This window comes from Pectinophora gossypiella, chromosome 17, assembly GCF_024362695.1.
Source record: "Pectinophora gossypiella chromosome 17, ilPecGoss1.1, whole genome shotgun sequence".
In the NCBI taxonomy this organism is placed as follows: domain Eukaryota; kingdom Metazoa; phylum Arthropoda; class Insecta; order Lepidoptera; family Gelechiidae; genus Pectinophora; species Pectinophora gossypiella.
This window is the reverse complement of record NC_065420.1, coordinates 5543239-5560500: the sequence shown is the minus strand read 5'-3', so window position 1 is coordinate 5560500 and position 17262 is coordinate 5543239. Positions and strand designations below refer to the sequence as shown.

Below are 17262 nucleotides of genomic sequence, written 5' to 3'. Positions count from 1 at the left end.
GAGTCGGTCACAAAATCGGTTACAAGAATCAGCCTTCTACCACGATGGGAAATCGTAAGCTTAGAGTACCTATATGTTGTAGAAACTCATCGGATAATCCCAGATGGTGGTCGAATGGTAGGTCACAGGGTAAGCATCATCCGAGGAGGCGCGTCCCGCTGCGACGCCGGCTAGGTGCGTTAGAACGTCTAGTGACACCTAACCAACGCCATAGACGCCGTAAGCCGGTTTCTTACAGGAGCGACAACCAAACTGGCTTTCATACACTAAGCTAGAAGATCTGTATGCTGCAGTAACTTACCGGATAATCCGAATTGGTGGTAGAATGGTTGGTGACAGCGTAAGTATCGTCCGAGGAGGCGCGGACATGCGACCAGAACAACGCGTCCCGCTGCGACGCCGGCCAGATGCGCTTGAACGTCTGGTGGAACACCATCGTGTCTGACGATATCTCCTCTACTATCGTCATGTTTTCCAAGGTCGCTGGAAAAGAGAGGGAGAAGGTTAAACGGTGATAATGAAGTGTAAAGAAAGCAAGTATACCCTATTTTTTTATTGTTATTTAACGTAGCATGACTAGACTGAAGTATCTCTCGTCTCTTTCGTGCTAAGCTATGTACTTTTAAGAGACGAAAGATATGTCTCGTATTTATTTGACCTTCATATGACCTCTAAAGGTAGTCTGTTTACCCAAATTGTCGTTGCCAAATGTCGTTTATAATAAATAAATATTAATATAATCTGTGGTCATCACTATAGGGTGAGGTGTCCTACGAGTGTGCGGTTAAGAAACTTAATAAAATAACTTCAGTAATAATGAGGTACTCTAGGCCCAACATGTTTATTAGAAGCAAAAAAATACCTTCAAAAATACCTTACATTCAGTATTTAAACCATGTTACTTACTAAATAAAGATATCTTTGTCTTTGAATTTAGCAACTCCTCATGACAAGTAATATAAGTAACAAAAATCCCATCAAAAACATAAATGTGAAATGAGTGAGAGCCAAGTTCAATATTATGATATACCTATGCCTTGGTTGTTGATTTCAACGACAAGAGAAGTGAGAACTAAACGGGTGCCAAGTTCAATGGTTAGTTTTGAAATTAATTTATAACAACATAAAATATAATTTCTTCTTATAAATTAAGATATATTGTAGCGTAAGGTCCGACTTGGTCCGACTTGCTCGCCAGTTCTAGATATTGCAGAAGACTTACTTTCCCATTCATATCGGTACCGAGGGTTGAAGAAGTAGTGGCACATCTCGCGGGCTGATACACCGCGCACCTTGTGCATAGCCTTCAGTGGGTCCATCACCATGCCGTCTACCTCCATCTCCCTATAAACAACAACATAACGTGAGCTCACGACTTCATCCCCATCGCGGTACATCCATCGGAAGATGAACTAAGTACCCACGCCTCACCGAGCTTACTGTTAGACCAACTTGATAGGTGGTGAGCCGTATCGCCGTCTATAATGGTCGAGCCGACTGTGTTAAAACTCCACTTAAGATAAATTTATAACACATTGATGGAAATCCGGAACTAAGGTTCAAACTGACGCCCTTTGAACAATATAAATATATCATGCGTGTAGCTGCATAAAATTGTTTTTTTATATTTTCATACTTTTATAACAGAAATATGCATCAACAAGCATCTTTAACCCCTTACCGCATGCGAAGCCATTTATGGCCTTTAAACTTTATGATTTTTTTTCTATATAAAGTGAACATCGAAATAAAATAAAATAAACTTTATAATAATTAGTGTTCTATTGTGAAGCAAAACGTATTTTTTTTTCTACGGTAAGTCATAAATGTCAAAAGTATTTGAAGTTATAATGCAAGGCGCCCGGCAAGTGAAATGCAACAAGTGCAGTGAAGTTTTGATCAATGAAAAATAATAGTTTATCGACGTTTCAGATCTTCAGTAAAAATTGTTATATGCTCATTGTATCTTCGACCATACCAACAGTAAGTTTTTTTGTATGTGCATTTATATTTATTTGACTTATGACCTTTTTTTGTAAAATCCATATATGGCTTGGTATGCGTTCCACTAAATTGCTGTCTTGTCATATCTGGCTTTATATGCACTCAAAGGTATACAAATGCAAAAAAGCTTTTTATCATTTCTTCAGATATGGACTGTGCACGGTTTTATGGTTCTTCAAAGCATGTAAATCCTATCCCTGGTGATGGTTTTTTGAGTGACGATGAGCTTGTTTCCGATTCTGACCGGAGTACGAACTTACTACGTCACATTCCTCAATAAAAATCAATTATGTAAACAGCGTCAGTTACATGGCACTGTTTGATTTCAAGCTTGCAGTTTCAGAACAAGACAAGGACACCCAGCCAGCCTTCTTAGTACACCGATAACGTCAAGAGCCGGAACTCCATCTAGTCGAGCTGAAACTCCAAATAGCATGCCAATAAACCTCGAAAAGCACCAACCAGGCATCAAGATCTGCCGTTGACTTCTGTACGCACTGACGGTGTCGATAATTTTCCTATTAGGGTAAAAAATCAACGTCAATTATATCAATTCTGCTCAAAGCTACGTAGATATACAAAATGTGAAAAGTGCGAAGTTTTTTTAGCTCCAATGACAAGCGCAATTGTTTTAGAGATTTCCACAAAATGTAAACGCTACGCATACGAAGCCATATATGGCCCATACAAATTTTGCTTAAACACATACGAAGCCAAATATGGCTCTTCAATTTATTTTTATAAATAATAACTATAAAAAATATTGTCTTGTATTTTTTTGCAAATAATAAATAAATAAACACATTTTCGCAAAAAAATATTTTTTTATTTACAATCTTCATAATTCATGCAATAAGGGGTTAAACCCGGGTGCTTAATACCCGTATTATTAGGTATTTCATGCCGAGAGAACAGGGTAAACAGGGAACAACTTGCTCAAAGGCTATGTTCCGGTTCCAGTTTCGGAGATAATTTAAATAGACTATTGAAATACGCTAAATTTGGTACACATACATATCTAACAATAATATAAACTCTAAAGCAACATAAAGTGGTGCGAAATTTCATTTGGTTACATAACTTACAAAGTTACTTAAACGGAACCCACAAAAATGCAGAAGGAATGGTGTTATGTAGTAATTAAGACCACACTAATGGAGCCAGGTATTACATTTCTTACATAGCGACGTGAAGAATGTTCCATGCTGATTGGCTTCGTGGACGGAATGTACCACTTGGCCGGGCAAATAGACACCGCTGAGGGCTTATCGGTTTTCAACTTACCTTCTATACATGCGCATATCCCCTTCTTCAGCAAACAACTGCCAACCGACCTCTCCGCCGACATCCTCGAACGCCGCTTGAATCTGTTCTGTGGATATCCTGTCGATCTGTAACAGAGAATAAGATCATTACGTCATCATTGCAGTGTGAGGACTCATATTTGTTGTATAAAGGAAGATATAATGGAACGAAAATATTTGGGGCCTTATTTTTAAACGCTCACCTTCAACTCGTGTGCGAAAATATATAACTGTCTCATCTTCCAAATGGCAAGTTCTACTGTGCCAAATGAAATGGGTATATATTTTTAAACGAAAGAACAGTTAACGAAAAGATTTGAGGCCTTTTGGGCTCGCCTTCAACTCACGTTCGAAAATATATACCCATTTCACGTGGCACATCACAACTTATCCTTTGCAAGATGAGACAAGTATATATTTTCTCACGTGGGTTGAAGGAAAGTCATTCAAAAATAAGGCCCCTGGTTTACTTCTGCATCATATCTTGTAAGAATAGCTTGGACCAGATTATTGAGTATGAATGTAGTATGTATCACCGACCTCCGGCCACAGCGGGTGCACGGTGAGGCGGTTGTCGATGTGCGGCGGCGGCAGCTCCACCTGGTCGCGCGTGTGCTGCGCCCGCGCCGGTGGGGCGGCCACGCGCGCGCACCTCTCTTCCTCCATCTTGTCGAAGCCACTCTCCACTGCATCGTAGAACTCGTCGTCGGGCAACGTCGAGTGCGGGCCCTCCTGTTGAAGAAAAATAAAGCTTAGGGCTTGTCGGTACTACGGTAAAATCACTTAGGACATTTTTTATCACTTGTTAAATTTGAAAAGCTTCCTTCTCTTTTTTGTTGTGCGTGAAAGGGTCTGTGACTCATGTGTGTGTGTAACTCATGTGTAACTTACAAACCTGTACACCATCATAGTATGCAAATAAAGAAAATTGAATATCAAGTGTCTGATACCCAAATCAGATTGTATAGCAACAATAAAGACAGAATCTACACCTCCTACTTCATAAAACATACTCTTACTAATTCGCTCTTTGAAATCCTAATGGTATTTATAGTTTTGGGCCATTTTCAAACGATTCGCTTTCGTCAAATATTTAGTCGAGTTCAAAGTAGGTAAATAATCAATTTCGATTCAGATTTCTAAAGCACACATTTTAAATACCAAAGGACACGAAAATACAACACTAAAAATTTTACATTAAAAAAAAATTACACAATGAAAATGGATAATCACATTTCCGTGTTTTATACAATCTAGTTGGCATTGATGGACCGGCGATATTTTGACTTCAATTAAGATTTAATTCAGTTAGAGCGATAAAACTTCGACGCCCTTAGCATCTATCAGGCAAACGGTGTAACCTTGACATAATATTGATAGAGTAGGTACGAGTATTCGAGGCAACCATACGAATAAAAGCTGTTATTGTTCTAAGTGATAACTTCTACTTTCTGAACTCTGAAGGGTCCGCTTACTTAACCTGAAGATTTGACAGGTCCTGTTTTTTACAGAAGCGACTGCCAACCTTCCCGCCCGCGAAGGGAAAACCAGCCCAATACATGTTAGGTCACATACCTCCGAAAATGCATCTCTCGGGAATGTGGGTTTCCTCACGATGTTTTCCTTTACCGCAGAGCACGTGATAATCATTTATGATCCAAACATGTCTTCGAAAACGAATTCGACAATCAATCAATCAATTTTTGGTTTAGGCCTGTGCTGGATTCGAACCAGCGACCTCAAAGTGAGAGGCAAGCGTTCTACCAAAGTTTTCTTTGTAGTTTGTACGGAAATACTGTCATGTGACGTCATCAATAAAAGCGGTCAAACGTCGTACTCATTGTTACTTAATTCATAAATAAAATTCTATGAAAACTAAAATGAAACTGATTTTTGATCGTCTTAAACTGGCTTCTATTTGTGAATTGCCCGAAATAAATTATTTCAATTTCGGAATCAGAAAAATGCGCATTTTTTTTTTCTGGTTTTGTCGGACTATCAGCAATTAGTGCGATTAGTGAAACCTCAAATGTAAACAGGTTTATATTTAGCATCAAGTAATATTCAATTGAAGGTAGAACAAAAAGCCTATTCACTGTTACATTGAAAAGGTTCCGATTGTTACAGACACAGCTCAGCGAGGAATTTCACATCTTAACTGCCTTCATAATGAATGAAGGAGGGAATAGCCTCGTATTGAATGCAAGTGGTAATGGAATATTGAAGACAAACGGGGGAAATCTTTCGAGTAGAGAAAACCGTAATACATATATAACACAGTAAATATCACTACAAGCTTGAATCACCTGATTGTACGGAAAAGTGATTCCGTGTTTAGGAAGGCACGTGAAGCCATTAGACCCGAACGATTAGCCCAAACACCTCCACCTACCCGTAGTCCAGCAATGCCCCATACCCCCGTCGATCGAGGGGAAATGTGCCCAACAACGCGATCTAATGGCTATTTATGATTTTATGTTTATAGTACATAAAAATCACGCCCGTAATCCCTATTAGGGTGGGGAGGAGCCACAAGTCGAAAGAAGACTAACTCCAGCCATTCTCAGTGTTTGCGTCTTAGAACGGTAACCTTACCTATTATATCGCCTATTCATTCATTAATCCAGCGCGTTAATAGACAAATTGTCATTATCCTCGGGAAGACAAACAAAATAAGCTCACGGCTGTATTCCAATTGGGGTAGTTAGAGCTATATCCATCACAAGATGGACTAAGTACCCACATCATACCGAGTTTTCTGATAGACCGACGTGATAGGTGGTGGCCGTAACGCCATCTATAATTGTCGAGCCAACTGTGTGTGAGTATGTATACACAGGGAACGTATAAATAATCGCATCTGAATAGATAAACATATCCCAATCATCTGTCACAATCTCCTTACCTCTCTAACATATTAAACGCAGCTGGCGTATTCCTAACACCGTGCGCGCAATAACGATTAAAGAAAACAATAAATAATTCAACACGCTACCTGTTACCTCGCGTATAAGGTAAGGACGGGTTGCGAAGAAATTTTGGTCTCTTGCGTTAACTTCGGGGCATGTATGCCTCGTGCATAGCGATAAGAATGTCTCACGACCTATATAAGCTCAAGGGCAAGGGTGCGGTAAATAAGAAATTATGTTTTGCGTGATGAGAATGTCAAGACGGCTCCTTGTCTGGACCCATTTAGAGCAAGAGCGAAGGCTGTAGGCATAACGCTGGTATTATTTTCCGTGTTCTCCTGTACAGGGTGTTAGTGATATCGTAACGAATACCGAGGGGGATGATTCAGACGATGATATCAAGTCCACTTGATTTTACACACTTGATTTTTGACAGAGCTTAATTTTGCGACGGAAAATTCTCAGTACTCACAGCTTTCACACACATATCCTTCTTCACACAATCCATCCACACTTTCTTGGGTAGGGGGACCTACCTCTATACCCCATTCATATTCATATCATTTTCCTTGTAACATGCCTTTCATTCCTCCTCATCACATGTCCATGATAACCTGTTACTCCCCAATTTCTCAGTGAACGCCGCTACTTTCTGACTTCCTCTTACATATTCATTCCTAATCCTGTCCATTCTGGTCCCACCACACATCCATCTGAACGTTTTTTATTATTGGCAACACCATAATTTAATTATTTTTTGAAGTTGCAGGTGTCTAAAGACCTTTAGTCAACCTTTACCATAATTTGAGCACTATCATGTAATCTGTTTCTAAATAAATATAATATTTGCATGGTTTTTTTCTACTTCAGTTCAATTCAGTTGACATAATGATTATGACTTCCTGTTAGACAAAATTTTACAAATTATATAAAAGTCTGACTAATAAATATATTTACAGTAACTAAACCATTCGGCACTTACTTCAAATTTCGTTAGGTGGAGGGAACGAAAAATCATCATAGATAATTATCACGTGTTTAACCGGACCTGTTAAATCTTCAGGTTAGCTCAGCGGACCCTGTGAGAACGGGATACCGCTAAGGAGACGATGATGAATCGGTCTTTACTCATCCAGTAGCTAAAACACTCGACTCTTTCTTTAGACCAGTTACGTCACCTATAAAAGTTGACAAACACGTCACTCCGTAAGTAGGTTACCTGTTTGCACTATTGACCTAAATGTAACCCTCTGGGAAAACAATGGACCGACCTCGATATGCTGTCACCTCCGGACACTTCACCGCGGAACTGTCTTATGTTGTGGTAATCGATTTGTTGCTAGCATTTGATACATTATTCATCAAAAGAAAAGTAATGGATGCCACATGACTGTCTGCGTAAAGACGGTCTGTACACCTACCGCTACATAGGCTACCCTATCAATCAGAAAGCGTAATTTATTTATTATTTATTTAAATCAGGCAACTAGACCCATACAATATATACTTTAGACAAATAAGTAATAAGAAATGAAATAACAAAAATATAATAATAATACCATAACTTAAATTATAAGGCACTTCTTGTGTTGCTTCGGTGAAAAAACGTGCTTAATTGTACTGATTCCTTGTATGTATCGAAAATTTCCATCCCATAGATACACAATATATACGTATACACATATTTACATAAACTAAAATCCATACATAATCAGATGACAACTTGGAGTCACTCTATATACAAATTCCCACCATTGATGATTGGTGTTTGACTGATAGAAATGAATGGAAGAGGTATAAATGTTGTGCCGACCCCACTTAGTGGGATAGGGCAGGAGAATGATCCCAGTTCCAACGACGTAAGCGAATTGCCTGGATTTAGAAATGTCTCGAAACTCATCACACATATCCCCCTTAAGGTATACTCGTACACACCAAAACTGACTGCCGGGCTGAGTACTGGCTCTTCCTACCCTGATGAGTTTCTTTCGACAAACGTGATTTTCTTAGCAGGTAGAGTAGACCTATGCCAAACTCTCGCCTAGCATATGCCTGAGCTAATCGTGTTAAATAACTTAATTTACATACTTGAAATCTGTGTTGAAATATTGACACGTTGAACACGTAGGTATATACAGAACGCTATTGCAATGGACTGTTTACTTCAGCTTATCAGTTCCTATACAAACTACAACTTAATAGAAAAAAGAAACATAAAAGTCTCAAGTAGCTATTTCATTTTTAAATTGGGTTAATGAAATAATGATATTTACAATAACAATAATTAAATAACTTCGGCAATAACAATAATTAAATAACTTATGGTTATTATAATAACTGTTGAATTTCAAATTAGCAAAATTAAATGTCAGCTGCCTAGTTGCAGATAGACTATATTGGTTTAACATACTAATAAATATTTGATAAAAAAAGTATGGGTATTTGAATTTGAAAGTCTTTCGTATTAGCGAATGAAAAATGTCTACTTCAAAGGAGACAATTATATTCATTATAATTATGATGTTACGTTACACGAAATTATCGTGCTTGGAACAATTATTTTCTCACAAATTACAACTTTAAACCTGTTATTACTATGAACATTTTTATAGTTTTGAACAGGTCGATTATTTATGCATATTCCGTGCTGTCATTTACACAATATCTATATAACAATTATATAGTATACTTATTACATATATAGAAATGTGTAGATGTGTTATATAACAAATATAATATATAACACAGATATTGCCCACTATGTTTTCGCTTTCCGCTAGAGACCGCGAAAACTGTTTTCGGCAATCTGCTGTCGTCCATTCGCAAGACGTTACCGCACCATCTCAGAGTTGGTGCTTTATGATGAGCGCTTCTATCCCAGATAGACCAGCGCGACGCAAAACTTCTGTGATTGGAATTTGGTCCTGCCATTTGATGTGCAAAATAGACCTTGGACACGTAAGATGGAAGGTTACAAAGACGTACTTAAACGCAATCTCCTGGCATGTGACGACCCGGGATAGATATTTAGGAGTCGCCGTCGCCGGATACGGTTTGGACGACATGATTTGAATATATAACAAACAAGAAACAAATCTACACACGAATGCTTTCAAAGGTCATACTTGTTATGGTGAGGTATTTTCTGAGAAGTCACTGTGGTCCTGTGGTTCATTGACTTGCTTCTCAATCGGGGAGCGCCGGTTCGAACCCCGGTACCGGACTTAAACCAATGAGTTATTAATTTATCTCAAGTGCAGTTTTCACTAACACAGTTGGTTCGACCAGTATAGACGGCGATACGGCTCACCACCTATCATGGCCTAACAGAAAGCTCGGTGAGGTGTGGGTGGGTTCATTTTGCGATGGATGTACCTATGACTACCCCATTGGGATATAGTCGTGAGCTTATGTTATATTATGACAAGATAATATTTAGTCTAGTTGCGACGTTTACGTAGTTCTAAGACTGTTATTTACTTGCTAATGTATATATGCATATAAAATAACAATTGTAAAGTTCAATAAAGATAAAATATCATAAACGTGTCGTCTTTACATTCAGGTTTAAGTGGTAAATCGTGCTTTATATCGTGAGTTTATGTCAAGATACAAATTAACACGAAAAGCGAAATAATATTTGCCGTAAAAAATAATGCTAAAATATGGATATTTTCTTTAAGCAAATTGAGATTTTAAGCGATTTACGCACGGTAAAATTAATCATTTCTAGTTGTATAGAATTGCGTGAATACTTTAATTACAGAGACCACTCCAGTGGCTGTTCAAACGAACACATGAAGTAACACACTACTTAAGTAGTGCAATAGATAAAAGTATAATATAAGTTATTTTTTAAATGAACTTTAATGTGTCCTAACATCAGTTAAAACAATGAAAACCCCAAGGCTGTTTTGCATAACGTAAATGTTGCGAGTTTATTAGTTTCAGTGACGATAGATAAGAGTATAGATAACGTTTTTCATTAACATGAAACACTAAACGTATGCTTTGTAAAGTATTTAATTTAAAAATGTTATCCTGCTCCACTGCTAAGCAAAGACCCTCAACAGCTCCCTATCCAGGCGATGTTTTGCCACTTCAAACGACAGATTAATGTTAAATAATGTATAATAAACGATGTTTAACCACAGCAATTTCTGTAATACGTTACTTTCGCTTCATCTTTTTACACATACAATGTAATCACAAGTGTTATCCCTAATGGGGTGAGCCACAAGTAATCAGAAGACAATCTCAATTGACAATAAGTCTGAATTACTACGCATCGCATCAATTTTTTACTAAGCCTACACCCACTTACTACGCAACAACAGACGTGCCTGTCTTACTAAAGGCCACAAGGCTTATTATAAGCCCATCAAAATAAAAATACGCACATCAAACCCAAATAGCGCGTGGCCTGTGACCTTATCTGGTGGTCGTATTGTAATTTCCTGTCCGACATTTCGGGTCGTCTGTTGGGTTCACGTAGAAGGGTAATAGACTGACACACCCCATTGTGGCGTGGTGCCATCATGACGTCAACGGCGCTCCCCGTGGCAACCAAACTGGTAACTGTATACCATGGTGTGATTGTTCCAAGGCGACTGACGTCGTTGGTATTTAGTTAGATGTTTTGGTCAGAGGAATAGACGCCCATGTTTTCAACTCGCAGGATTCGACTCACGATACTAAACAGAAAAATCTGAATGCCAAACGAAACGACAAGAAGAATTGCACATCTGCACAATACATCATTGGATAAATACAAATCTTAAACCAAATCAAATACATTTTATCGCACAGAATTTAAATGCACTGTTTCTATAACTATTTTGTTTTTGTAACATTTTAAATACTTAAGAAATTACAGTAAGGATTAGTCTGTGAACTCTTTAGATTTGTGTACTGGTTCCTTTGAATGTTAGAAGTTCATCGGAAAGAATCATTGCTGATCCTAAAATAAAAACGAATTTAACCGTAATCCATTCCGATGTACGAGTTTCTCTACCGCGCGTTCTATAAATGTCTTACTATAAATATGTATGGGTGTGAACACAGTTCAATCCATTTATTTTAGGGCAAATTGCGTTTATGTTTAGTCACGGCCCTCCGGTCAGGAGGGAGCCATAGCTCATTATGTATAGTTTTATATTAACACATCATGCAAGGCTATCCCATGACGCGTCCCATTAACGTGTCTATTTTCGGATTATTTAGGCAGTTCTACATTAGCTTGATTTATAACTGTCTGGCTGTTATGAATTTCAAAGAAAAGACAATATCGTAAGTCGAAACACGCAAAGTTACTGTATATTTATATAGTATTCTGTTAAATTACTCGTTATACGCAATATTGTCGAGTCATAATCATCATAACAGAGTAGAGTGCAATGCAATGCTTAATATAATTGAAGTTACGTATGTTATCCTTTCACATTATTTAGCTGCACGTCATGTGAACATTATGTAAGGTAATTTAAAAGTACTAGTTGCGAAATGCTCGCCAATAAAACAGTAGGTAATGAAATTATAAATCAAATCATAATTCAATTAAAACGAAACATTTCAGTGTTGCATAAGAGGAAATTCAGGTATTCCGATGCTTGTTTGTTACAGGAATTGTACAGTCAAGGTCGCAAGTTTACATCGCTTAATGAGAATCGGAGCAGCGACAATAGAAGCTTTGTTTTAACATGTACCGCGTAACGCGGGAATTAGCACGGTAAAGATTGACGTCACTAAACAGTGCCCCTTGAAAATGTAGGTTTACGTAAGTCCTTGAAATTAATTTAAATCACTGTGGTACACCGGCATGCATCTCAAACGGGCTGCGCCGGTTCTATCCCCGATACCAGACTTGCACGTGACGGTTGATCCATTATAGATGGCGATACGACTCACCACCTATCACGTTGGTCTAACAGAAAGCTCGGTGAGATGTGAGTACTTAGTTCATCTTGCGATGGATGTACCCCAATTAAAATTAATAAAAAACATCATGAAAATCTGCTTTACGAGACGACAAGTATTCATATTTAATTTTTAATACACCGTAAATTAAATTTCTAAGCACAAACTATGAACTTCAAACAATTTGAATGTCAAGCAAATTATCGATATATACAACTGTTTATGAATGTTCGGGCGCCAATTAACTCATCACCAAAATTCTATGAAGTTTTGATGGACACTCAAATTACTTCGCCTTCGTCCTTGCGTGTGTGGCTCTATACGACAGGGTCTCGAAAGTACGTCAATCAATCTCCGTAAAGTAATTATATTTTGGGCTATCCCTTATCTGTATTCAAATAAATAATACATCATCATCAGCCCGTCACTCATCAAAATGTTCAAGCATATTACCAAGACATTTTACTCTTGTACTAAGCGAACCTACCGTGATCAAATTAGGAAAGTTAATAAAGGCCACGCGAAGAGTACTCTAAACCGGCGAGCATATAATGAAGAGTTTGATCACAGTGGAGGGAACTAGAGTAGTGCCATTATCGTAGCAACTAGAATCCAGTGGTATTCTATACTTATCCCGATGGTAAATAGACATGATCCTATAATAGTTATAATATAATTTAAAAAACGCTTTATTTCACATAAACCAAAAAAATCCCAAGGTGAAAAGCACAATCCGGTTGATTGAGGGGAGGCTTGTGCCCAGAAGTGGGAACTATATAGGCTGTTTGTTCACCGTTTTAATGTGGAAGGATTTGTCTAGCCGTCACAGGTTGATGATCACAAAACTAGGTGTCAAACTGACAACATAGGCAAGCTAATAAAGCAAAACAATACACACGCTAAACACTAGATGCTATCCACCCTGAGAAGTGTAAAACAATCACGAATGAAAGGTACGCACCAAGGCTACATAACTAGATAGCAATTCACAAACACATCGCAAGACAATGCCGCAAAAAGCTCTGGGATTAAACGGGCGGGGTACCGAAAGGTTGGATGGTGACGTCACGATAGCGTCATCAGGGGCGGTTGCTATGGCCCGTGTCTCCCTGGTACTGCTGACGCAATCCGCCCTTACCCCAGATACAACGGTGCAATTTCGTTTAATTGCATGTAGGTTGCCTTGTCCTTAGGAAGACCTTTGGATCAATTCTAGACCGTATCGTTGTATGAGGTCTTCAGTCAGTAAAGGCCAATCTGTCCTGAGGCGTTAATTAATTGCTTGTGCCTCATGTAGACGCACTATAAACGAACACAAGACAGGCTTTAATTAGTGGTGGTTTAATAAACTACCACTATCCATGGAAATAAATAACCAATTAGCCACGATGTAAGAGGTGGATACTCCTGACACAGGTAAATTAATTTGCCTACTAGGAGATCCCAATTTATTGTAATTATGTTTATTTGGTTTAAGCAATAAATATTTTTCATTTTCAATTAGTTTCTTTCTTATGGCTTTATCCACCTAAACATAAATTACGAGCGTTGGTTTACATGTATCACCCGTGCAAATTAATTAGACATCTCGCATCGAGAATTGCATACAAAATCCGTGATAGCTCAGTTTGGAGAACGCATGACTTACATCGTAGTGTCTGACTCTGGCTCTCCACAACTGAATCCAGCTTTATGAGTTTCAATTCCTGTTAGGATCACAGATAATTGATATCACGTGGTTTCCAGGATTTGTGCCCGGTTAATGGCAATAAGGTCGGCCCCTATTACTTGGGACTATAAACATAACTGGCGTGGAGTGGATGTATATCATTGTACTACCTCTGCCTGCCCCTTCGGGGATATAGGCGTGATGCTATATCATGTACTATACTTATACTTAATTCTCAGAAGTAACACCGGAATAACCCGATTATAATATTGGCACTAGAATAGCTATCAGAAAGTGAAAGAGTATAATAACAGGAAGCAGACAAATCGCGCAGGTTGGACGAGGAAGGGAGAGTGGGTGGAGCTAAAGGCATCATTAAGCAAATGCTACACGCTTCGGTAATGTGGACGTCGAATCAAGTAATTACTATAGATAGCACCTTAGCGCCATATCTCTTCCGGAATCTATTCTCGTGAGAACAGAGCGTCATTAAAAAAACATGGTGACTACAACTACGCGCCTATATCCTAAACATCACATTCGGAATTCAAAGTAGTATTTTTTTGTTACATACTTTTTAGAACAGACATACATACACAGCGGTCGAACACATAAGCCTCCTTTATTACTTCGCCGCAGTCATGTAAAAAAACAACTGCACGAGGAACAGGTGTCATGAAAGTCTAAAACCTCATTTAAGTCACAAATCGACGGGGAAGAAGCAAATACTCCTATCTTACACAGACCTAACTTTACACGAGGAGGAAAAAACGGAATAACTTTTTTGTTAATAATTATAGCGCGACGTCATGTTCTGAAGATAGTTTTGTTATTTCAAGAGACATTTTTTTAAACTAATATTAATTTTGTATATGTAGAGGAATTAAAGTTAATGTAAGTTAGAGCCTATTGGTTTCTGTGTTGGGTCGAAAGTTTTGACGTTAGACGGTTTTTCCACTTGCAATTAATCCTTCAAATTCCTATTGTTTGACTTATTTCTCTTTGTAAACTATTCACTGTAGCTTCAAAAACTTATTAATAATTAAAAAAAACAATAACTATAAAACTAACGTAAATTATACATGATTTTGTAAGATAGGATGTATTGCTTTGAATGAATTTCAAATTATGTTCAAGTTAGGAGATATTATAAAGCAATGCCGCAACATTTAACTAGTAAATAATTAACTGTAAACTATTATAAAGCATGCAATATAATAACAAATAATCGTATTTTTTTAAAAAATACTGAAACGACAGCTTTTTTAAAGAAAGTGCTACGCTTAGCATTTTTAATGAAATTAAACTTTGATCTTAAACAAGGTTTAACAAATTATTTATTGATCATGATAAAGTAGGCACCTTCGTTTTTTAATTGGCATTTAAAAAAAAATATCAATATAGTACGAATTATATATTTATTAAGTCAATAATCAACTGAGATCAACAAGTAGGTACTTATTAAAATCATTATCAATAGCCCGGTCAATAAAGGGGTTGTAGAGTATGTAGGAGGAATCCTATGACTTTTCTTCAGGAATGTGTTCCGGAACACATTCCTGAATGTGTCCTTATTTATGGAGTTAACATAGTAAAAAATCCCACGTTTACATGGTGTCATTTCCGTAACTTAATGTTTACCAAACCATACAAAAATATAAAATATCGATATTTTTGTATGGTATTGGTCGTTCGATTTACTTCTCACTTTTTATTCTAAATTCCTCTCCAAAATTAAAACTGTGGGAATTTTTATGACAAAAAGATAATTATAAATAACCCAGTTACCCAATATCAAATAATTAACTTGTCAAACAATTTTTATTAATAACTGTCTTTAAAAAAATGTTTTGTGTTGCGGAATGGGTGTAGGTCAGAGATACCAATTTTGAGTTTTTCGCTGATATCTCAAAAACGATGCGTCCTAGAGAAAATAACTTTTATATTAATTTAAAGAACATTAAATTGTCTACAAATTTGTTAATATAATATTTTTTTGATATTTCGCCCGTTTTCGAGCTACACGCTTAGGAAAAAAATAATTTAATATTGAAAAGTGTCAGTGATCGAATCACCCCAAAAAGTAGATCTTGGGTCCATCATGTCTTATTTTTGAAACAAAGACACATTTCGTGCCATGCCCATTGCCCATCATCATCCATCGACCTCCATCATCTTCCATTAAACAAAAAGACTCATGCTTGATTCTGAAGATAGGAGCTATTATCGATTAAAACATGAGATAGGAGTTATTTATTTCTGTAGAAAGGAGATATTTTTATAAAAAATATTGCAACATACAAAATCTTTATTTTAAGAGCTATTTCTATTCATCGAAAATCACCCTAAAAGTAGGCAATATACAACGGAGATCTTGCCAGCCAACGTAAAATTAAATTTCGCAACGAACTACATCAAAAAGTCGATTTGCCTAAAAATGTAAGATAGGAGTATTTGCTTCTTCCCCGTCGAAATACTGAAAAGACTTTTGCCAAGAAATTAACTAAATTAACTAACTACGTTAAAATTATTGAAATAATCATTTATTTTTAAATAATTTTTTATTTTTATATTTATTTGTGGTCACGTAAACCAATTTTAGTCTGTGCCTGCTTATAATGACAATAGTTTATAATATATAGGTTTAAGTTTATAAACAATCTTTTTGTAACATTTCCAGTTTTTTTTATAATGTGTGTTTTTTTTGTAATATATATATTTTTATATACTTTAAGTCTAGCATTGTATCGTTAGTTTTGTTACTGTTCTCATCAAGTACTACAATTTGTTTTATTTGTGGTATCCTGTGATTGGCGAACAAACATTGTACTTACTGTAATTATTCTTAGTTAATTAATAAGCTGTTAGATATCCTCAATAAATAAATAAAGAAGACGGTCTAATTAAAAAATCCATCATGTAGAAAAGAAAACGATTTGGTAATGAATAACAACGTAAATGTTCTAGAATGTACAGCTATAAAGCTGTGAACGAACCAGGTGATTGTAATGAGGGACATTCCAGGCTACGTTCACCAAAAACAATATAGATGGCGTTGTACAACTTGATAATTACCTGTTTTCTCATTACTCGGGTACAATACAATACAATACAAAAACTCTTTATTGCACTTAAATCACATAAAAATAATAAAAATTGTATTATAATTAAATTTTGTAGTACAACAGGCGGCCTTATTGCTAAGGTAGCAATCTCTTCCAGGCAACCTTTAGGTATAGGATATGAATTTAATGAAAAGTGTAGCGAGATAGACAGTGCAAAATAAGAAGAAAAAAAAATGACTATATTAAAAACAATACATAGAAAGCAATAAATAATGATTATAATAATTATATAAATACATACATACATTACTATGGAAGAAAGGAAACCATGACAGTACTACCTACCTTATAAAGAAGAAGATGTAAGAAGAATGGAGTAGAAAAGAAAAGCGTTA

The 17262-nt window shown here is 36.8% G+C and overlaps 1 protein-coding gene across 1 annotated transcript in view; it reads right to left on the bottom strand.

Moving 5' to 3' along the window:
• The window catches only part of LOC126374352 (ceramide transfer protein), a 44679-nt gene that overhangs the window by 4818 nt on the left and 22599 nt on the right, over positions 1-17262 (bottom strand). The window contains exons 7-10 of the mRNA XM_050020956.1: positions 3849-4040; positions 3289-3395; positions 1223-1344; positions 302-483 (exon numbers count right to left, since the gene is read on the bottom strand). Of these exons, the coding sequence (XP_049876913.1) occupies positions 302-483; positions 1223-1344; positions 3289-3395; positions 3849-4040 (603 nt within the window). The remainder of the gene's footprint in view (positions 1-301; positions 484-1222; positions 1345-3288; positions 3396-3848; positions 4041-17262) is intronic.